Source organism: Mesoplodon bidens (genome assembly GCF_964165515.1).
Source record: "Mesoplodon bidens genome assembly, chromosome: 2".
NCBI lineage: Eukaryota > Metazoa > Chordata > Mammalia > Artiodactyla > Ziphiidae > Mesoplodon > Mesoplodon bidens.
Genome location: NC_138177.1, coordinates 120,530,498 through 120,553,082, shown reverse-complemented (window position 1 = coordinate 120,553,082; position 22,585 = coordinate 120,530,498). Strand labels below are relative to the sequence as shown.

General features: G+C 37.5%; 2 protein-coding genes across 6 annotated transcripts in view; both read left to right on the top strand.

The window, feature by feature from the left end:
• Nucleotides 1–366: 366 nt before the first annotated feature.
• RABGGTB (Rab geranylgeranyltransferase subunit beta) lies at nt 367–8,007 on the top strand. 4 transcript variants are annotated; one of them, XM_081226591.1, is made up of 9 exons: nt 367–389; nt 1,426–1,533; nt 2,173–2,370; nt 3,548–3,653; nt 4,492–4,544; nt 4,623–4,733; nt 5,293–5,418; nt 6,852–7,001; nt 7,407–8,007. In XM_081226591.1, the coding sequence occupies exons 1-9, from the start codon at nt 387–389 to the stop codon at nt 7,545–7,547; spliced, it is 996 nt and encodes a 331-aa protein (XP_081082717.1). In that variant the 5' UTR covers nt 367–386; the 3' UTR covers nt 7,548–8,007. The 4 variants fall into 4 exon arrangements, with proteins under 4 accessions (XP_081082717.1, XP_081082718.1, XP_081082716.1 ...); XM_081226590.1 differs by lacking the exon at nt 367–389 and adding an exon at nt 397–672 and having other exon boundaries at nt 6,852–7,005; nt 7,411–8,007; XM_081226589.1 differs by lacking the exon at nt 367–389 and adding an exon at nt 399–672.
• Nucleotides 8,008–9,470: 1,463 nt separating this feature from the next.
• MSH4 (mutS homolog 4) overlaps nt 9,471–22,585 on the top strand; it is a gene marked incomplete at its 5' end in the record, with an annotated part of 93,200 nt that continues 80,085 nt past the window's right edge. Inside the window, 4 exons of one of the 2 annotated variants that reach the window (XM_081225770.1) lie at nt 9,471–9,708; nt 12,522–12,704; nt 18,372–18,532; nt 19,824–19,934. In XM_081225770.1, the coding sequence (XP_081081896.1) occupies nt 9,471–9,708; nt 12,522–12,704; nt 18,372–18,532; nt 19,824–19,934 (693 nt within the window). Of the gene's footprint in view, nt 9,724–12,521; nt 12,705–18,371; nt 18,533–19,823; nt 19,935–22,585 lie in introns of both variants that reach the window. The other variant, XM_081225769.1, reaches the window with a different exon arrangement.

Here is a 22,585-nt window from a genome sequence, read left to right as displayed (position 1 = left end):
GGCCTGCGACCGCGATGAAGAGTGATCCCCGCTTGCCACAACTAGAGAAAGCCCATGCACAGAAACGAAGACCCAACACAGCCATAAATAAATACATTTGGGGGGAAAAAAAGTTATTCAGGTATTACACATTACTTAAAACCCTTGTTGACAAAACCGCGGACCTTACGAGACGAGATTGGCGCCAGAGACTTTAGGCGCAGGCAGCGAGGACAGCTATGAGCAGTCGGTGGGGTCCTAGGGCAGCCACGGAACTGCTCCTTCCTTCAGGCGGGAGTGTGGTCAGCTATGCCGGGCGCGGGGGTGACCTGAAGGACGCCTCTGCGCATGCGCTTGCCGCCTAAATCCGCCCAGCGACGAGCCAAGTTCTCTTTTCGATCTCAGACATGGTGAGTGTGGTCGTGTTTTGGGTTGCTGTGTAGATGAGTCGGGAGGAGACTGGGTAGGCTAATGTTTAAGCAGTTCAGGCACCAGTGGGTTGTTTTCTAGGTATTGGAGAATGGTAGAGTTAAGACACAGGCCTTGGAAGGTTTTTTGATGCCTCAGAGACAGGGTGAAGTATTACTTAGCGTTTTCTGCAGATCTCGCGGCTGCACATGCGGCCAGACTTCCTCCTATCCGGCGGGCCTCAGGGTTCAACGACCCGGTTTCTTAATCTCTCAAAAAAGCCAGGTAGTTCTTTTTTCCTTTTATATATATATTACCTAACATTTGGCCATGAATGTATGGTTCAGAATCTTTATAATTATTAATAGTATGGTCTTAATCTAGTAAATATTAGTGGGATGTGAAGGAAATTAACTGCTTTGTTCTTATTGCTAGTGATCATGACCTACTTAAAATAAGAACTAGAGCAGCATCCTCATCACCTGGGGGCTTGTAGAAACTAAGACTAAAGCTGGAGAAGATTAGGCTAAAGGGACTGCTTGCTTGATAAATAACTTTTGGGGTACATGGAAGGTGCTTTGAAACCTGAGTTTCTAGGATTAATAAAATCTCATTAAAGAGCTTAACTGAAAATTATGGGCTAGCAAGATTTTTATTTTAATGCTTCAACTTTTTGCCACATGTAAGCCATGTGTTGTCTTAAATTCATAAAGTTTGATAGTGTATGTTTATTTTACTTTTTAAGTGAAAGATAAGCAAAGAGAGATGAAGACGGAGGTAATTTTTTGGGTCGATGATGAGCTGGCATGTATTCTGAATCTAAAGTTGATTATTACTGCTTTAGCTCTAGAATTACCCTGAGACCTGAAAAATACCTGCATCTTTATGAGGGCTTTAGTTCTTTTTTAGTCAGATACTTTTAAAATGGAAAGTTTTTATATGGCAAGATGAAATCAGAATTCAAATGTGTGTTGAATATATGCTCCGGGGTCAAACGTTAAAAGATAAAAATTTATGAAATCACTTTTTGTGTGAAAGGGCACACCGCAGAAGGATGTTATTATCAAGTCAGATGCACCCGACACCCTATTAGTGGAGAAGCATGCAGATTATATAGCATCCTATGGCTCAAAGAAAGATGATTACGTATGTATACTTTTATGTTGAAAAGTATTTTTAAAGGTGTTGGCCATTTTGCATAAGCAGGTTAGTATGGCCCATGTTTCTTAAAAATGGTATCCAACTCCTGTGTGCCAAGGACTGGTATCTGTGGTTGAGGGGCAATGGAATTAACCATGGTCCTTACCAACACTTATTTAGAGGCTTTGGCAGACAAAGTAGATTTCCCTTCCTGCCCAGATTTGTAAGAATTTTGAGGCATGGAATAGATTTACTTTTGTAGTTGAGGTAATGCTTTCAAGGTCAATGATGTGTTGGCATGTATTACCTGAGTTTATGGTGATGTGAGATAACACTTAAGCTCTAGAATTACGCTGAGACCTTGAAAAAGTTTAACCTTGAAGAATGGTGTTCCCAGTTTTCCTCTGGGAAAATCTTAGAAAAAGTTAAATGAACAACTTGATTGGAAGTAAATATTTTCCCCTGTAGGATACAAAGAGCTGAAATTTACCATGCTGGGAAATAATCTAGTATTGATGAATTCCCATAACCTTGTAGCTATGGAGTTAGGGCCATGTAACACCATGACTATTTAGCTTCATGTATTCAATATCTTAAACCTGGCATCAATTCAAACTGGCGCATTAAAGTCATTCTGTATTTTAGGAATACTGTATGTCTGAATATTTGAGAATGAGTGGCATCTATTGGGGTCTGACTGTAATGGATCTCATGGGACAGCTACATCGCATGAATAGAGAAGAAATTCTGACATTTATTAAGTCTTGTCAACACGAGTGTGGTGGAATAAGTGCTAGTATTGGACATGATCCTCATCTTTTGTACACTCTTAGTGCTGTCCAGGTAAATACTAAAAAAAATTCAGCTGTCTTGCTGGTGTATTCTCTTCCGTGAGAGTGGGGAAATTGAAACTAGGTATCAGGAACATGACAAGATCAGTATCTATGTTAAAAAGTTACTCATCTTTTCAAATGAAGTATATGTTCTACAAGGTCAATGATGTGATGGCATGTATTAGCTGAATCCAAAGTTGATGTAAATTCTAAAATTACACTGAGACCTTGGATGGTAATTATGTTTATCTTGAGTATATGTAAATACTTGAAAATCACTCAGTGGAGTTAGGTTTGTTTGTTTCGAGCAAGAAAAATCCTTTGAATTTAAGCCACTGAAATCTTTTATTTAATAGACAGCATGACCTATCTTATCCCAATAGATTACGTTACATAAGTCTTGTCTGATTATAGAAAACAGTATGTTCTGAAGATTGTCATATGGAACCTTATTCAGAGAACAGCAAATAGCATAATGGATTACATAAACTGCTCAAAGCCTGTTTACCACATGTGTAGAAGCCTCCTTCATCTGTTTCTTGTATTGCTCAAACTTCTGCATGGCATTTGCTTCTCTCCATGGCCTGGCCATTTCCTCCCTTCTAGTCTCATCTTGCTTTTCATCTAATATCTGGAAATACCAAGCTGCTTGTGGTTCCCCGCTTATACTCTGTGTCATTTCACAACTCTGCTGCAGTTTTCCGTGGAGTTTTTAAATTTTTTTATTTTTATTTATTTTTACATTTTTGAATGAATTGCGCTTGCGGTATCGTAAATTCCTTGACCAGGGATTGAACCCAGGCCCATGGCAGTGAAAGCGCCAAGTCCTAACCACTGGATCGTCAGGGAATTCCCTCCTTGGAGTTAGCTTTGATTTTGATATTAGTGAAAATCCACAAATAAGGGTTTAAAGTCTATGTAAGTTAGTATATATGAGTCTTAGAGTGCTAAGTTAACAATTTATAAATGGAAAAATAATGCTTTGTGGTTAAAGGTTTGTGTTTGTTGGTAATATCTATAATTTGACTACATAGTAGAAGTACACATTTGAGAAAAGTTTACAAGGTACATAAACAAAAAGACATGCTTGCTTGACAACTTAAAAGGTAGTTGAGGAAGAACATTGTTAGAACAAATTTACCAGTGTTGAAGAGGTATTTACTTACCATGGTTTGTTTTTGTTACAGATTCTTACTCTCTATGATAGTATTAATGTTATTGATGTAAATAAAGTTGTGGAATATGTTCAGAGTCTACAGAAAGAAGATGGTTCTTTCGCTGGAGATATTTGGGGTAATGTCCCTTTAATCCATGGCACCCAAAATACGAATCCAAAAATGTTCTGCTTTGGTGTTTATTGTAGTAATAAGCTTTGTTGCAAATTTTAAAGTTCAGCGAATTGGGGGCTTTGCTAATAACTTACCAGGAGATTTTTAAGTTTTTCATCTTTTCAGGTCCCACTAAGCAGCTGGTCTAACTGGAGTTAATGGTCTGCTGGAAGTTCCAGCATGCACTGTGCTAGTTATATCAGCATACAGGAGTACTGGAACAGAGGGGGCCAGTCTAAAAGATAAGGTAGGTGAAACTTTTTTCCCCAATATTTGGTGGCTTTGTAAAGTTTTTTTAAAACTTTCTGGCAAGGGGAAAATATTCAAAAAACTTTACAAACTTACTGAATATTTGAGTGGAGGGAGGGAATAGTATTTGACTTGATAAATGTAGATAATCTCTGCTTTAGGGCTGAATACAGTGCAGGCAGGAGAGACCAGCTGCTTCATGGGATGTGAAAATCTACTTTTATATAATAGGGTAAGTTTATTATTCTGAGAAATTGACTAGTCTTTTTCTTTCTGTTACTTTTCTGGGGCTTTGAAAGCAATTTATTTGCTTATATTTTTGACAAAGCAGTTTTCTAGTTCTTAGTTTCCTTCGAAATAAAGTAACTGATTATGGATCACTTTTTAAAGATTTAGCTTTCCTGGTGACTAACATGTACTTACATGTTAAGCCTGAACTCTTGGAAATTTAACCATGGTAGTTGTACAGAGGTTTTTAATTAACTTTTACTACATAATATGATCAGAAGCCTCTGATAACATAAAATGTTTTGGCTTGATCCCTTTGTTTTTAGGAGAAATCGACACAAGATTCTCTTTTTGTGCGGTGGCAACTTTGGCTCTATTGGTAAGTTTTAAATGTTGTATTGGAATGATTAAGCTTCCATGATTATTCTGGAATTTAATGGGTATATTTTGTTTACAGGGGAAGCTGGATGCTATTAATGTGGAAAAGGCAATCGAATTTGTTTTATCATGTATGAACTTTGATGGTGGATTTGGTTGCAGGCCAGGTTCTGAATCCCATGCTGGGCAGGTAATTTATCAATCTAGATTAAAATGTAGTGTCAGTTTTGAAGGGATAACCCGTGTAATTGGGAAAATAGCAAGCTAATTGGACTGAATGTAATATAATGTGGGATGTTACATAAGAATTAATTGCTGATTAAGGAAGGCATTTTTACAGTAGTTTGTATACAGTCCCCTGTTGGTGAAATCCTCTGACCCAGGTAAACATAAGTAGTTTTGTAATTACCAAAAATATATTTTGATTTTCAATTAGGTTTTAACCAGATGAAAACATTCCCTACCTATCCCCAACACCTGTTTGCTTGTGCCAGAGGATGTTGTATATGTAAATGGTTGTCAAATAAAGCTTGCTTTTAGCCATGAAGAAATTGTGACAGTAGTCTTGCATTGCAAAGTTGCATTCTAGTAGTGTGGTTGGATTTGTTCAAACAATTGTGTTCTTGTTTGCAACTCTTACTGTGAGCAAATTTTTAGATAGAAAATGGAGCTTTAATTTAAGTAGTTTTTATCACCATGTTACTGTTGAAAAACTATTATACACATGTACTTTATGTCTGTAATTTTAGATCTATTGTTGCACAGGATTCCTGGCTATTACTAGTCAGTTGCATCGAGTAAATTCTGATTTACTTGGTTGGTGGCTTTGTGAACGACAGCTTCCATCAGGTGGACTCAATGGAAGGCCAGAGAAGGTATCTATCATTTCATAAGATTAACTTCTTAAGTTTTATAACCTTGAGTGAGGAGTTTTTTTGTCTTCTATATCTCAGTATTGCTCTTGCAAATTGATAATGAGCTTTTCACCTTAACTACTTTGCATTATGTATATCGAGGAGTCAAAGGCTTCTATTAACACATGCATCTTGTACAGAAATCTCCATGCCCACTTATGGGGGGTGGGGAAGGACAATGGATTTGCCAAATGAAAGATTTTTTTAAAAATCGGAGTACAACATTTTTATTTAAAATCTGTTAATTTTTAAAGAAAAACCCAATTTGTTTAGTTCTCACACACTCTGAATTGGGTCTGTAACGACCAGGTAGTAAATATTTTTAGCTTCGACCTATGGTCTTGTTACACGTGCGAATTTCATAATTTTCCTGTCGCAAAACTATTATTTTTAAAAATCATTTACACATACTAAAAGCTATTCTTGTGGTCTAGATTTGACTCAGTGGCTGTAGCCAGCTGAGCCCCTGACCTAAAATATGATAGAGCATGGTGATGCTTTTATCTGGGTCATTGTATTTTTGTTTAATTTTGCTTCCTCAGTATTTCTGAATAAGTTAATGGGTAGGGAAATAACCACAAGTGGTTTCTAGTTAAGATCCAATGAAAAACCTGGGCAGCTTTTCAATAAGTAGAAGATGGTTGGGGGTGAGGATTGCACTTACAATTTAGGACAGCTTTTTTTTTTTTTTTTTGCGGTACGCGGGCCTCTCACTGTTGTGGCCTCTCCCGTTGCGGAGCCTGTGCTCCGGACGCGCAGGCTCAGCGGCCATGGCCCACGGGCCCAGCCGCTCCGTGGCATGTGGGATCTTCCCAGACTGGGGCACGAACCCGTGTCCCCTGCATCGGCAGGCGGACTCTCAACCACTGCGCCACCAGGGAAGCCCTAGGACAGCTTTTAATGTGCCTGTGAATCACCTAGGGATCTTGTTGAAATTGTCTAAGGTGGGAAGTTCTGCATTTAAGTTACCATGATTTGAGGAGCCAGGGTGATTTTTTTTTTTTTTTTAAAGCAGGTTGTGTACCTGCTTGGACAGCACTTATTGGAAATGCTCTACCTAAGGCAGTGGAACATATAGTACCATAGATCTCACTGAGCCTTACCACCAGATTCTTGGATTAAGGGGCTTATTTAGGTATTCATTGCAAATAGAAAATAAGGTAGATGGATGGTTATCACTGAGTACTGAAACTGAAACATTCAGCATGGTTTTCTATGGAATGGAGTGTTTGGTCTTCTCTTTTCCAGTGATTATCTTTAATTCTAAGCAATTGTATTTATGGACTTCAGTGTTTCAAACACTGCATTGTCAATACATCCCTTGATTCCCTTCCCACCCCCAATATTTGGACCAGAAAGTACAATTGAGGCAACTTGCGGCTTTTTCCTCCTAGTTACCAGATGTATGCTATTCTTGGTGGGTGTTGGCTTCCCTAAAGATAATTGGAAGGCTTCATTGGATTGACAGAGAGAAACTGCGCAGTTTCATTTTAGCATGTCAAGATGAAGAAACGGGAGGATTTGCGGACAGGCCAGGAGATATGGCAAGTATATTTGTGACTATTTATGTAACAGTTAAAATTTTCAGCGTTGCTTTGTGTTTTAAGGGTTCTAAGTTTCCAGAATTAGGAATAAGGGGGTGGGGGGAAAGGATGGTATTTCCAAGTGTTGCTTTGAAGGGATGCTTTTAAAATAATTGTCATTTAAGAATATATGAAAGATCTAAAACAAGTTTACAGAAATTTCTGGTCACTTATTGCCAAGAAATGAGTGTGTGGACCAGGTTCTGTGTTTAAAAACACAATTTGAAACCATCATTATTTCAGAAAACTTTAAGCATATGTTCAAATAAAGGGAATACAATAGGCTCCAGTATAATCATTGTTCAGAAGCAGGGTTTTAGAAGTTTTCATTTTGTAATACTCTGTAAATTCTTATTTTTTTAATAGGTAGATCCTTTTCATACTCTGTTTGGAATTGCTGGATTGTCACTTTTGGGAGAAGAACAGATTAAACCTGTTAGCCCTGTTTTTTGCATGCCTGAAGAAATACTTCGGAGAGTGAATGTTCAGCCTGAACTAGTGAGCTAGATTAGATCCCTTGATGCAAAAGTTGCTTAGTGTAGTTACTGTTTTAACATTTCAGTATTTGAAGTGCTTAACAAACTTAATGGCTGCCATGTTAATATTTTGTACATGAATTGTGTTGATTTTAATAAATTATATAATTATACATATTGTAAATTAGAGACCTTTATTGTATCTTCAGCTTTCCGTTTTCTTCTGGAATGCTGTTATTCTGAGCATAATATTTTGTTTATGCTTCAATGTATTTATCTTGTTTGTCTCCATAACAGCAAACTGAGTTGAACTCCATTTAGCTGATGAAATCTTGTGTTCTGATTTTTCCCATGTACTCCCTTGATATGTTATATATAACTATAGTTAATATAAATTGATCTTTATCAATGAGAATGTTAACTGATAAAGAATTGATGAACCCCATAGGAATTAAAAGATGAAAAAAATAAATGGCTGAAATTTGGGAATATTTCATATGTTTGTGATTACTGAGCTGGTTACAAAGTGATTTAAGCAAGTGACAATTCACCATCTTGGAATAGGATTGCAATCTGGACTATATTCTCACTTTCTAATATTTTATGTCAGAATGCCAAGGGGGATTGTTGGCTTTTTTCCCTGCCGAGTAAGGAAACACAAGTTGATAGTTGCCACAGTATTTTTTTGTTACCTGTGTTTTCAGAAAGATGAGACCACAGCTAATCCCTTAGAAGAGTTTTATGTTCTTGGTGAAAATAAAGTATTTTAATGAACATTTTTCTTGATGGAAGTTGAAATTTGCTCAAGCGTCTTTGCAATACCCTATGTAAGAGTTAGAGAATCATCTTACATGTGTATAGTGATGATTCTCAACACTTGACCAAAGACTGAAATGTCTAGCATTGTTTTTTGACAGTTCACTAATTTGAAGAGTTTGAGTTGCATTGCCAGTATTTTGTTTCTGAAGGTTTGGAAGTCATTGGATAGAACATAATTTTATTTAAGTGTTGTCATTGGAAGTTGGAGTTTTGAGGACTGCAGTCATTGCATGTGGATGAACTGTTCTATGAATACCTGATTTATTGACGTATTAACAATTGCGTGAATTGAGTAATGCATTTCTTCTAATAGTATCCAGAGTATTCTGCTTTCAATCCTGGCATCTCTACGAAGTTGTATTACTGTGTATTCAAGAAAAGTAAGCAGGCACAAAATTTCCCAAAGGTCATTTGTTGTAAAGCTAGTTTGAGTTTGTGTAGTCTGCTCTTAACCAGTTCATACCTATGGGTGAAAACCCAGTACTAGAAATTGAGAGAGAGGAAACTGTGCAAGAGATACCTCTTAACCTGGTTCCTCCTATACTGTGCACACAGCCATATGCTTACTGGGTGAAGGTCAATCTTGCAGTGATAACAGCCCTGTGAATATTTAAGCTGTAAGGGGTTAGTGGCTCTTTAGCCACGAAACCAATGTTAAATGGTTTGTACTACTGTGTGAGCATTAAATTTGTTTCCGCTATCACGGGCACTGCGTGCACAGTGATGACAGTTTCTGTAATTAAAAAGAAACTAGTGTATTTGGAGGTATTGGCGGAATGTTAGCCCCAAACACCTTGTGATAAGGAAATAAGGTGCAGTGCGAATAATGGGTCTACCAAGTTGGATTGATGGGCCCTGAATTCCTTTCAGCTGAGGAGGTCTGTACCTTACATTTAGCTCGACCAAATCCTGCGGGAGGTGACGGGGCCGGAACGCTTGGGAGTACGTTCTTCGGTGTGGATGGGGTGGGGGCGGGGGAAGGTGGGCGGTTGCGGCACGGGCTCTGCGCCTGCGCCATGCGGCTTTGTGCGCCTGCGCACCATGCTCGCACTTTTCCCAGCGTCGCTTCTGCGCTTGGGCCCTGTAGAGGGGTGTTCTGAGAGGGTTTAAGAGCGTTCTGAGAGGGTTTAAGAGCATGCTGAGGCCTGAGATACCACCAACCTCGCCTTCTGTCCCTGCGGGTTCCCCCTCCTCGGTAGAGGCTCGGTCCCAGGGTCCCCGCTACAATTTCGGACTCCAGGAGACTCCTCAGAGATGCCCTTCAGCCCAGGCCGCCTCTTCGTCCTCCCCTCCAGGCACGTCTGGAGCGGCGGGCGACCGGAGCAGCAGCAGCAGCCTCCCTCGGCACCCGCCCAGCGCGCAGCCAGCTCAAGGCAAGGAGCCGTTGTGTGAATTCCCGGAGGCTCAGGGAGCCGTGGTTGGTGGTTACCACAGAAGTATCAGTTGGGGTTTGTTTGGAAGATGAGAATGGGATGCTCCGGGAACTTAGTGTTTCTGAGTGACTAAAGGGCTGGACTCTTCAAATTAGTTTTATTACAAGGCTGTGATGGCGGGTGGCTCGGTTCTGAGGCGGGTTGCATTAACTTGCAGTGTGATGTCCCAGCTCTCTGCCCCTGATGACAGATGCCTGAATTTGTGCATGAGTTTGGTGATAGAAGTGGTGAACCTCTTGGCTCCTGAGCTTAACTCTCCAAGTCCTAGGATGCCGTGAAAACAGACCAGCTTTAACATTTTATCTAATTGAGGTGAATAATATGTTTAGTATGAAAAATGTTTTTCAAGGAGAGTTCAACTCGTTTATTTTATATTCAGTCACTCTCCATGGCAAAACCATCACCTTTTTTTCCAGACAACATTGCAAGTCAATGATAAGGTAACAAATGCCAAATTCAGCGGTCACTTTTCAGTTCATCTTGTGTGACCTTTCCACTGTGTTTAATGTTCTTGACCGGTCTTCTCTTAAACCGTCTTAATTTGCTTTCGTTGATTCCACTGTCCCCTGTTTTTCTCCTGCCTTCCAGAGAACTATGCTTACCTTTGTTAGTTCCCAAATTATTGGTTTGTCCTTGGAGGTTTTTTCCTAGGCCACTTCTGTCTGAATGTGACTATCACCACAGCCCAGATCTCATCTATGCTCCAGATTCCTATTTCAGATTGTCTTCTGAAGTTTCTGGTGAGGAACCAGTGGGAATCCTCAGACTCACTCTATGATTAATTTAATTCATCTCTCTGCAGCTCCTCAACCTGTTTCTCTTACTTATCTCAGTCATAGGGTTTTCTAAATCTTAAACCTAGGAGACCAATAATTTCGAGTATTCCCTCACTCTTAACATCCAAATAGTTAAATTCTATCTAACTTTATCTTTTAAATAATTCTGTCCTTTTCTATTTTTGTGCCATTACAGGCCCTTATGGTTTTATGTCTGAGTTATTGCCTCATACTCCTAAGTATTCTTTCTTTCAAGCTTACTTACAGTGTCGCTAGAGTTATATGGAAAATGAGAATCTTTTTTTAATTCTCTTTTTTTTTTAAATTAATTAATTTATTTTTGTCTGCGTTGGGTCTTCGTTGTTGCGCGCCGGCTTTTCTCTAGTTGTGGCGAGCAGGGGCTACTCTTCGTTGAGGTGTGTGGGCTTCTCATTGCAGTGGCTTCTATCGTGGAGCACAGGCTCTAGGCGCACAAGCTTCAGTAGTTGCAGTATGCGGGCTCAGTAGTTGCGGCTCACGGGCTCTAGAGCGCAGACTCAGTAGTTGTGGTGCACGGGCTTAGTTGTTCCGTGGCATGTGGGATCTTCCCGGACCAGGGCTTGAACCTGTGTCGCCTGGCAGGCGGATCCTTAACCACTGCGCCACCAGGGAGGTCCCGGAAAATGAAAATTTTATGTCCCTTGGCACTTCAATCAGTGACTCTGTATTTGCAGTTAAAAAAATCATACTTTTTTAAAAAATCATACTCTTTATCAGGACATCCAAGGCCATTTGGGATCTGTTTTCAATCTTTGCAGTCTTATCTCTTATCATTTCTTAATAATTACCCTACTTTCTGACCTAACTGACCTACTTGCAGTTCCTCCAAGGCAACGTACATGTTTACGTTGTCAGTATAATCCCCCCTTCATGAAATGCTTTTTCACCCATTTATTTTCAACAGTAATAACATCCACTAATTAATGAGCACTACTCTGTTCTAGCTTCTTACTTGGCATTTTGTATCTCTGATCCTCACAATAATTTTGCAAGGTAGATTTTTCTTTTGTCCCAATTTTACAGAGGGAGTTTGCCACCCCATGGTTTATAGTGTTGGAGAGGAGTTAGGGCTGTATATGAAGGTTTGAGAATTGTCAGGAAATAGATATTAATAGAAACCAAAATACTAGATGAGATGCCCAGAGAAAATGTATAATTTTGATTTTGAGAGAAAGTGAAAAAGTATGGAACCTTGGGAATCCAACAGTTAAGAGGCAGACAGAGGGAAAAAGGACCTGGCAAAGGAAACTAAAAAGAAGTGGTTTAAGGAGAATCAAGATAGAGAGTTGTCATGGAAATCAAGGGGAAGAGGAGAAAAGAGACCCAATATATACTTGTAAGAACTTCTGTGTGTGCCCACAACATTGTAAATCAACTATACTTCAAGTAAAAAACAAACAAAAAAACCTCCTATGTGCCAAGACACTATGCTAGGCTGTTTATGTACATTCTTTCATATTTTATGACAACCTTATAAAATAGGTAATATATCAGCAGGTAAGTAACTAAACAAGGAACTGAATCGAAGTGAGCCTAAAACTCTCTTTACACCAGTTACCTGGGAGGAGAGAGTTTCAATGAAGAGGTCAACAGAGGAAAAGATGTATTATAATTACTATACAAAGTAATTATGTATTATAATTACTATATTATAATATACTATACAAAGTAAATATATCGTATATTTGAAGATTAGAAGGTAGTTTGTTATTTTAGCAAGAATAGTGTCAGTCAACTTGTATAAGAAAAAGCCATATTAGCAAGCACTTTTCATTATACTTTAGTACAAGATTATTTATCAGTAATGTTAAACTTGTCATAATTTATTACACTAAAAAATCATTATCAGATGAAGTTTTATAGAGATTATAGGAATTAGTACAACATTGCATAATTCGGAATCTTTAAGATCTGATATTTAATTTTTTTTGAATTTAGGTTCATACTTTACAAACAAAAGACCTTATGCAGAAAACACACTTGCATCACATTTTACTGTCGGTACAAGCTCATCCTCTGCGCGAGATAGTAATTATCCTCAAATACTAAAAACTCCATTATCTGCTGGAAATCCCCAGAGACCAGGTTATAAAAGTTGGACACTGCAAATGGAATATTCAGGTAAAGTGAGTGGAATATTGGCCTAATTGATCTTTTGAAACTTTTAAAGTTTTATAAATTATATATTAGAGTAGTTAATTGTAACTAATGTGGAAGACTGAACGATAAATACATCAATTTAGCCATATCTACAATTTGAAGCTGGATTAATAAGTCTACATAATTTGTGATATTGTTTGTTAAAAAAGGCAGGTCTACATTATTTTATCATTCTGACAAAAAAAGCACAAGAAAGAGAAAGCCCTTCCTTCTATACGTTTGCTTAAATCTAAAAGTTGATCCTGATAATACTATTGAATGACTTTTTAATACTTAAATTTTAGAATTTATCTAAATGTAGATTTTCTTGAGGGGAAAATGGGTGAAATAGGTCTACATGTGTAAACATCTCTTGGTTCAAAGATATATGAATGTATACATTTACAAAATAATGACAAATTGTTTTTCTGAGTGGTTCTACCAACATACACTCTTACTAGCAATATATGAGCATTCTTGTTGATCTGTATCCTATCCAGCATTTGGTACTGTCAGACTCCTTAATATTTACCAGTCTAGCAGTTGTAAAATACTACCTAACTATAGTCTGAATTTGCATTTTCCTGGTTATAAATGAGGTTGATTATCTTTTTTAAGTCGTCCATCTTCTTTGATGGACTATAAACTCCAGGAAGACAGAGACTGTAGCAGTGAAGATACAATCTGAAGTAGAACCAAACAATAATTTAAACAGGGAAGATTTAATATAAAGAATTATTAAACTCATAAAAGAGTAACTATAGGACATAAGGAAGCTCTGTGAGGCACCCTAGGGCTAAGGGGACTCCTAAGAGGTCCTACTTGGAAGTGTCCCCCTTCTGGGTCCCATTTCCAACGCTTGGGTACTGACCTCTTTGGAGAAGGTGAATACTGAATGGCAATTTCAGTAGTGACCGCAGATTTGCCAGGCCAGGCAAACAGGAAGCCGGCAGGGTGGGTGAACTATAACTGGTGGCTATAACATGGCTGTGCAATGGGAGTGGGCTCTGGTGTGGGTTGGAGGCCTGGAGCACACAGTCTCCCTGTTGGAAGGGTGGTGGCATCAAGAGGACTATGGGAGACAGACTGAATAGAGAGTGAAAGAGCCTAAGGAATTAGTATGGACAGGAGGCCTGGAATGCAGGATATCTCTGTTGAGAGGGCTGTAAGATGATTGTTACCGTGCCATGCTGCGGCTGTGTGATTGCCAGAGGACAACACATTCTGGGTATGTAGCTGGGCACATCACCACCAGATGTCCTCATACCTACACTGCTGACCCAGTGAAAACTGCAGGAGAGCCCTTCATCATGCAAGTTCCCTCCAGTGCCCTCAATTGAGAAAACTTAACATTATGCACACTTCTTTTAAAAAAATCTTTATTGGAGTATACATTATGCACACTTTAAAGGAGAAATACAGCAATTCTGTCCTGTTGCAGAGCTTACATTGAAGTGTGAATTTGGAGCCGAGTGACAATAAATTGATAACTGGCATAACTCCTTTGTCTATTCAGCGTCCATATATGTCATTCTACACCCATTTGGATTTCTTTACAACAACAAAACAACTCTGTGTTTCTACCTAACAGGATGTATACATTTGTACTCACGAGTGAGGGGGTTCTCACTCGTTCCCAAAATGAGAAGATTCATAGTCCCAACAGTCATTGCATATTAATTATCTCAAATTCAGACATGGTCACACTGAATATTGTGTTACTTAAAGACTAAGTTGTAAAGTTAACCTCCAATAACTTATGCATAAATTTTTTAAAAGTGAAAAGAGAGAGAAAAATGGTTAGTTTATACAAATAAACATGCATATAACAAAGCATAGAGAGAATATCCAAAGCTACTGCAGTTTATATTTCTGTAATTGGTCACAAGGTTCTAGTTGATATCTATAGCTTCCTTCTTCCACTACCCATTCCATATTTCCCTTACCTGCAGCAATACGGGTGGAATGATCCAGACCTTCATTCCTGAAGGGTCTGAGTCCTTGGTCATTCTGCCTCTTTTTGGTTGCTGTAGTTTTCCATTAACATTTACTATTGGAAATACTAAGGGGTGCCTTAGAGCAGGGGTTCCCATCTCCCAGGCCATGGACCGTTACCCATCCATGGCCTGTTAGGAGCCGGGCCGCACAGCAGGAAGTGAGCGGTGGGTGAGTAAGCGAAGCTTCATGTGTATTTACAGCCGCTCCCTGTCACTCCCCATCGCTTGCATTACCGCCTGAACCTACCCCCTCCCCCATCCATGGAAAAATTGTCTTCCACGAAACCGGTCCCCAGTGCCAAAAGAGGTTGGGGACCGCTGCCTTAGAGAACCCCCTGGGCTCCATATATAGTCCAATTTGCCTCCATTGTGTATAGCGACATGATATCCCCCTGGCAGGAGCAACCACCCCATCCATAGATAACCCCCTCCCCGTTTTTTTTGCCTATTGGTTCAGTAGCATAAATAAGGAGCCTAAAATGGACAGTTGGCAATCTCATCTTCCAATTCAGTGGAATTATTGTTGTGTCACTTGGTGGAACCAGTAACCTTGTGGAGACTAAGATCTCCCAACCAGCAGAGCTCAAAATTGCCAGAATGGGAAGCAAAAATTCTTTGGGTTGGTTGATCGGGATAATAGTGAAGTGAGAGTAGCCACTCCTATTTCCTCCCCTTGATTCTTGGACCTGTGTATTCTGGTTATGAGGAATACAGCATCTATGATTCAAAGTATAAACTGCATCCTGTAAGACAGAGCCCCATTCTTTTAGGGTATTGTCTCCCAATTGGCATTAAGTCTTCCGTAAGTCATTCTGCCTTTCAGCTAAGCCAGGCATTTCTGTGTGATGGGGTATGTGGTAAAACTAATTGTTTCAATGGGCCAGAGTCCATTGATGCGTTTTTTTCTTTTGCTGTGAAGTGAGTTCCTTGATCAGATGCAATACTGTGTGAAATGCCATGATGGTGGATGAGGCACTCTGTAAGTTCATAGATCGTGATGCTGGCAGAGGCACTGTGGGCAAGGAAGGCAAATCTGTATCTAGAATATGTGTTTATTCCAGTGGGGACAAATATCTGCTCCCTCCTTGTTGGAAGAAATCCAGTGTAATCAACATACCATCAGGTGGTATGTTGTCCCTTTGGGGAATGGTACTGTATGGGGCATTTATGTTGATTGATCTCTGCTGTTGGCCAGTTAGGCACTCAGCAGTAGGGTTAACCAGGTCAGCCTTCGTAAGAGGAAGTTCACGTTGTTGAGCCGATGCATAGTTTCCATTCTTGCCACCATGGCCTATTTGTTCATGGGTCTATTAAGGAAACACTGGTGGCTGGGAAAAGAGGCTAATTGACATCATAGGGTGTATCATTTTGTCCATTATTATCAAGAGTCTCCTTTACAGTGGATGCCCTTTGGTGAGCATTCACATGAGACAAATATTTTCAAAGTCTATGCCAGCTCTAAGAGATCCATCCACATACCTCTTCCCCAACTTTCCTTGTCACTATCTTCCAGTTCTGTTCCTTCAAGTCCCTGACCATCCACCTAATCATTAACAACTGCTTATGAATGAGTCTAAATCTGTACTTCTGGTTATCTTTCATTCCAGACAAGCCAGACAAGGTGGAGAACCAAATATACTGCTCAAAGTTCTGCCCAAATGAGAGATCAGAATGAACTAAACAACTCAAAAAGTTAGAAGAAAATAGTAATAAATATCAAATGTCTCAATGAAGGAGTTTCGTAGCAGAAAAGTAATGGAAGAAATTATAAAGGAAAAGACTTTCTATACAAAAGTAGAAATCTTTGTGATATCAAAAAAAGTAAGATTGGTAGCAACTATAAGTTGTTGTCATTGATTTACAAGATTCTCATAAAAACAGATTGAAAAACATTAAGACCTAGTAAAAATTGGGCAAAAAGGATGTAAACATCTCAAAATATAGAAAACAAATGGATATATTAAGTGATGTTCAATTTTGATAGTAACTTAAAAAAATACACATTTAAAGCACCAGTCCATTAAACTAGCTAATAATAATAGTAACAACAACAATAATAATACATTGCAGAAGTTAGTAACGGTAAGGATTCAGTAAGATTGGTTTTTCTCATATACTGCTGATGGAATTAAAAGTTGGTACAATCCCGAAAAGAAATGTGGCAATATATGTGAGATCCTTTAAAAGTGATGGTTTTCTTTTTTCCAATAATTTGACTTATAAGGAGCCAATTTAGGGAAATAATAAGAGACCCAGAAAAAAGCTTTATGTACTATGATGCTTATTTTAGTATTACTTATAACAGAGAGATAACTGCGTAAGTGTTCTTTTAAAGTTTAAGGGAGATGTCTTCTGTGTGTACTGAATTTCCAAGTACTGAAACTTGATATTAAGTTTCCAGTTAAGAATGGGAAGGTCATATTCGATTGCAGAACTTAAATTGACTTCTATAGATCTAATATAAACTCAATCACCATGTATAAAAAGGCTTTAATGGCAAAAAAGGTTCTGAGATCTAGACACAATAGATTTTTAAATGAACTCTTAAGTTGACTAGTGACTAAGATAGCATAAATGTAAAAATAATTTTGTAGGTGTTAGAAGAATAGAAAAGAAAAAAGGATTCTGGATTAGGGAGGGTGAGGAGGGGAGAAAAGGTATATTGAAAGGTTGAAAAGGGGATAAAAGACAATTTTGCTTCTTTGAAAATAAAATTTTAGGTATGTTTAGTAGTCTGACATTTTTTTATCCATGAATAATGCCTTATAATTTCATATACTTTATAAAACCCTTCTATATTATGTTTAATTCTTAAATAACAACTTTGTTAAAAAGGTTTGGTATTTCCACTTTACAGATAAAGAAATGGTAAATTTAGAAAGGTTAAACTACTTACCTGAATATTTATGGTTTGTCAGGCATAGATCTCAAAATCACTAATATATGTAGTGGTTAAGAGCACCAGGTCTGGAACCAGGCTGCCTGTATACAAATTCTACCAGTTCCATTCATGCTTCAGTCTCCTGAAAAGCAAATGGAGAAAATAATGATGTCTGTTGATAGAATCATGAGAAGTAAAGTTAATTCAAGTAAAGAACTTGGAACATTCTTGGCACATTAATAAGATATCTAACGTTACACAGATATCTCATAAATGGAGTTTATAGCCATATAATGTTTTATACTTTGTAAAATACATTGATATATATTATTATCCCATTTGAGTGTTTCAGCTACCTCTTGAGTTAGGTAGGGCAGGTATTAACATTATATTTTGTGATATATGATTATTTATTATGAAATAATTTGCTCAAATTCATATAGCTCTCAAATGACAAGGTAAGATAAATAATATGTTTTCTGATCGCAAATTTAGTGTTTCTTTATGACTTCATTCCAATAAAATGCAAAATAAGACAATATATAAGTTTATTATTCTTAAATGTGAAGTTAAGTTTTGGCAAAATAGAGAATTAACATTTTTATTTGGTCTGGATATATGGAAAGATATATTTTGATGAGCAAAACGAGATTTTTCTTTCTTGGATAGTAATAGCTGTATCCTAGACTTGGTGCTTTGAGATTTTATGAGAAAGAACTAGAAAGTATTGTTAATGTTTATACATTTTCTTAAAACACTTTTTTTTAATAGCTACATCCTCATCTGCAGTTTCTGCACACTCTCCATCAGTTATTGTAGCTGTTGTAGAAGGGAGAGGACTTGCCAGAGGTGAAATAGGAATGGCAAGTATTGATTTAAAAAGCCCACAAATTATATTATCTCAGTTTGCAGACAACACAACATATGCAAAGGTAAGTATTTATACTCCTAGGAAATGGTTCATCTAGAGGGCACTTTGCAGATTTTCAAGTCAGTGCTTTCCTAATTGGTTTACTTTTTGGTAGAATAATGATTATTCATTATTACACCAATGTAGGTTACTCTGAATTAAAGTTTTACATCTGATTTTAATTTTTTAATATTATTTTGTTCTAAAATAACATGTTTTGATGTTACCTAAATATTCCAAATTACTATTAATATAGTTTCTAAAATTAATATCTTCAAATTAATAAATATTGGACTCATTCCAAAGATAGCATATGTAATAATGCTATCTCCAGAGGGTTGTTTCCACTGAACTGTATTTGAATTGTATTTTCCAGAGATAAGGGAAACTGGTGTCTTAGACCAGTCATAATTTAAGTCTTTCAACTTCTTGCCTTCACTTCCTATCACTCATCATTAACTTGGGCCATTGGCCTGTTGTTATGGGAATTTGTGTGACTTATCAGGTAGAGGTAGTCTACTCCTATATTCAAATAAATTATTTGACCCCTACTATTATTAAAACATATTAAATACTATGTTATTTTTAATGTTTTATTGTTCTTTATTTCTTTCCCTAATTCCCCTTTATGGTTGCCAGTAGATAGACTTCCTTTCCCTACCTAATAATTAGTTTTTTAATATACCTAACAACCTAAATGATATTAGTACTGCATATTTGGTATTTCACATTTCTATGCAATTTAAAAAGAATAGGATAAAAGTTTTTTTTAAAAACCGGGAATGTTCAGTATATTGATAAAGTATTTCTGTGTCTAGAATAGTTCTAAGAAATGCACCTTAGACTGTGAAAAGCATCAGTCATAAAGCAGATGTTTCTCATCTGTGTTTCTGTACCTTTCAACTTCTAAGCTGTACCCATGTGGCCATATTGATTGAATCACCATAGTTACGCTATTGAATGTTTATGTTTTTCATGGAGATGAATAAAATACCGAGTAGATGAATTTATTAAAAAAAATTTTTTTAGGAATACATATTTGATACGTTCAAATTATTTGGGGGCTTAGAGCTGATACAAACTGTTGTGAGTAAAATATAGCCTATGCTTATTATAATATTTTGTATTTATAATTTTATAGGATGTATGTTTGACATATTACCATTAGAAGTATATTTAATTGAAACATATAATTAGAACAGTTGTGATTTTGTATGTCTCTGACTTAATTTTATCTCTCAGAAAAATACGAAACTTTTTTGGTTTTAGAGAATCCTAAGCTTACATTTAAGGAATTATTCAAACAATTTTAGGTGATCACTAAACTCAAAATTTTATCACCTTTGGAAATAATAATGTCAAATACTGCTTGTGTTGTGGGGAATTCAACCAAGTTGTTTACTCTCATCACAGAAAATTTCAAGGTAAGTGATTTTTATTCTCAGTAGTAACATTCAAGATTGTCTTACTTATTTAAAATCCATTTTATAATATCATCCTAAAGAACAATAATTCGGGTATCTTTACCCTAAAGTACTCACTAAGTACAAGTCCTAAGCTTAGGGACTATTAATACATATAATAAAAATGACAAGGAATTCACTTATTTGATTTGGTACCCTTTGGTACACTTTGAAAAAAAGGAAAAATCTTTTAGGTAATAAGGAGTTTCCCAGAGTATACAGGAAGCAGACACTTAGAGAAAGCATGGATTTCCTTAGGTATAGCTTCCTGGAAAGTAGTTATTGTGCTGCCAGACTAGTTGAAAGTGAAGTTCTTATTCTTCTAGAGGATAGCAACTATCAGCAAGTACTTTTTCTTTTGGAGAATTTGATTTTTATTATAGAATTGTTACAACTTCCCCTGGCAACACATACTGTCTCACCATCTGTGGGACTGTGACAGGGAAGTGCTCTGGAACCTTATCCAGCTAATGTTCTCCCTCTCAGTAAGGGCCTGTCTACCATGCGGTTTATCTCTTCCCTTTAGCACATCTCCCTGCTTTGTGGAATGGAGGCTGTGGTTCTGAACCAAGTAGGCAGCATTGCAGATAGAATAGTTCTTGAGGAGTGCAAATTATTTTCAGAATATTATATTTCGTTGTGTCTGTAGCCTTATCTTTAACACATTTGAAACCAAGTTGAGATTATGGTCCAATGAGTTCTTTATAGTTCTTAATATATGCAGCATCTACCGTCATATAAGATTTCTTGTGCTCTTAGAGATCCAATGTAGCTCAGCTGTCTTTGACTTATTGCCAGAAATGGTTCCTATTGTAAACCTGTTGTCTCTATTAGGACTCTATCTCTTTCATTCATGACATTAGACTTCTTTTCATCACCCTTATTTATGTATACCTTTCCATATACCTTCATTATTTTGTATTTATTAAGCATTCTAAGTCCTTTGGTTGTGAGTAACAGAAATTCAACTTAAAGTAGTTTAAGTGAAAAAGTAAATTTCTTGGCTTATGTAACTGGGAAGCCAAATGGTTGGATAGATCCTATCCTTACTCTCATCTCTACTGCCATCTCTCTGTGAGGTTTAATAAAATTATTGCTCATGGCTCCAGGCTGATGTCAACTCAACTTAGCCAACTGAGAGTAAAAAATAACTTCTTCCTTCCAGTGTCCACATATGAATTCAAGAGAAGGATCCTGACTGTTCCTGCTTTGTTCATGTTCCCACATGTTAGATTAATCACTGTTTCTGGGGGTAAAAGCACTATGATTGATTAATCCCAGGTCATTTGCTTTTTGCTGTGGGGCACAGAGTACTGTAATTGACAGTTCTACGTGGGCAGAACAACATAGAATGTGGGATAGATGAATCCTCCAAAGGCGAAAACAACCTACATTTACTACGCTTGAGATGTAAGGCAATATAGCATAGTGCTTAAGAATAAAGGAGCCAGGGACTTCCTTGGTGGCGCAGTGGTTAAGAATCCGCCTGCCAATGCAGGAGACACAGGTTTGAGCCCTGGTCTGGGAACATCCCACATGCCATGGAGCAGCTAAGCCTGTGCGCCACAACTACTGAACCTGCACTCTAGAGCCTGCACGCTGAAACTGCTGAGCCCGCGTGCCACAACTACTGAAGCCTGTGTGCCTACTGCCTGTGCTCCACAGTAAGAGAATCCACCGCAATGAGAAGCCGGAGCACCACAACGAAGAGTAGCCCCCGCTTGCCACAACTAGGGGAAGCCCTTGGCCGGCAACAAAGACCCAACGCAGCCCAAAATAAATAGATACATACATAAATAAATTTAAAAAAAAGAATAGAGGAGCTAGACTGTTGTGGTTTCAAATCCTGATTCTAAATGACTGTGTGCAAGTTGAGTTAACCTCTCTAAGCTTCAGTTTTTATTCGTCAGTAAAATAGGGACAATAATAGTATCTTCCTCCTAGAGAATTGATATTTTATATAAGGTAATCAGAAATGGTCTCACTGATGAGGTTACATTTGGGCAAAGTCCTGATAGGAGTGAGAGAGAGAGCCATAGAAGTATTTGGTATAAAAGCATTATAAACAGAGGGGAAAATCAATGTTATTGTTATCATTATCATCACACTTACCATAAAAAGACCTCAATTAAATAAGAAGCAATATGAAGCGTAAGGAACATGGACTTTTTAGTCAAATCCAAATTCAAGTCTCAGCTCTGGAACATATCAGTTGTATATTAGAAAAGTTGCTTGACTTCTCAGAATTTGACTTAGAGGAAAATTGTACTTAATATTGATACAAGACTTACATCATAGGGTTATTGGGAAGATTAAATGAGATAACTCTTCAAACAATCTTGGCACATAACAAATTCCCTACCTGCTTATGACGTTTTTTTTCAGCCTTGCAGCTCTTTCACGGTCCATTGTTATTATATTATTAATACCTTTCTTACCTATTACTTTTATTCAAAGTAGGCAGACCTTTTACTCTGCAGCTGCATGCTTTTTTTTCTCTTTTAAAAAAAAGTTCCGTTATCTGCTTTTCTTTATTCTATAAATTAAATTCACCTTATGTAAATAGCATTTCATAGATTTGATAGCTGGAATTGGTATTTTTGGCTTCCCCA

What these genes read in the sequence shown, in the direction of transcription:
- RABGGTB (XM_081226590.1), top strand. Translation starts at nt 538, where the DNA reads ATGCCTCAGAGACAGGGTGAAGTATTACTTAGCGTTTTCTGCAGATCT. An exon ending in TTTCGCTGGAGATATTTGGG is followed by an intron (nt 3,654 to 4,491) that starts GTAATGTCCCTT and finishes CTTTGTTTTTAG; the next exon opens with GAGAAATCGACACAAGATTC. An exon ending in TGGCAACTTTGGCTCTATTG is followed by an intron (nt 4,545 to 4,622) that starts GTAAGTTTTAAA and finishes TTTTGTTTACAG; the next exon opens with GGGAAGCTGGATGCTATTAA.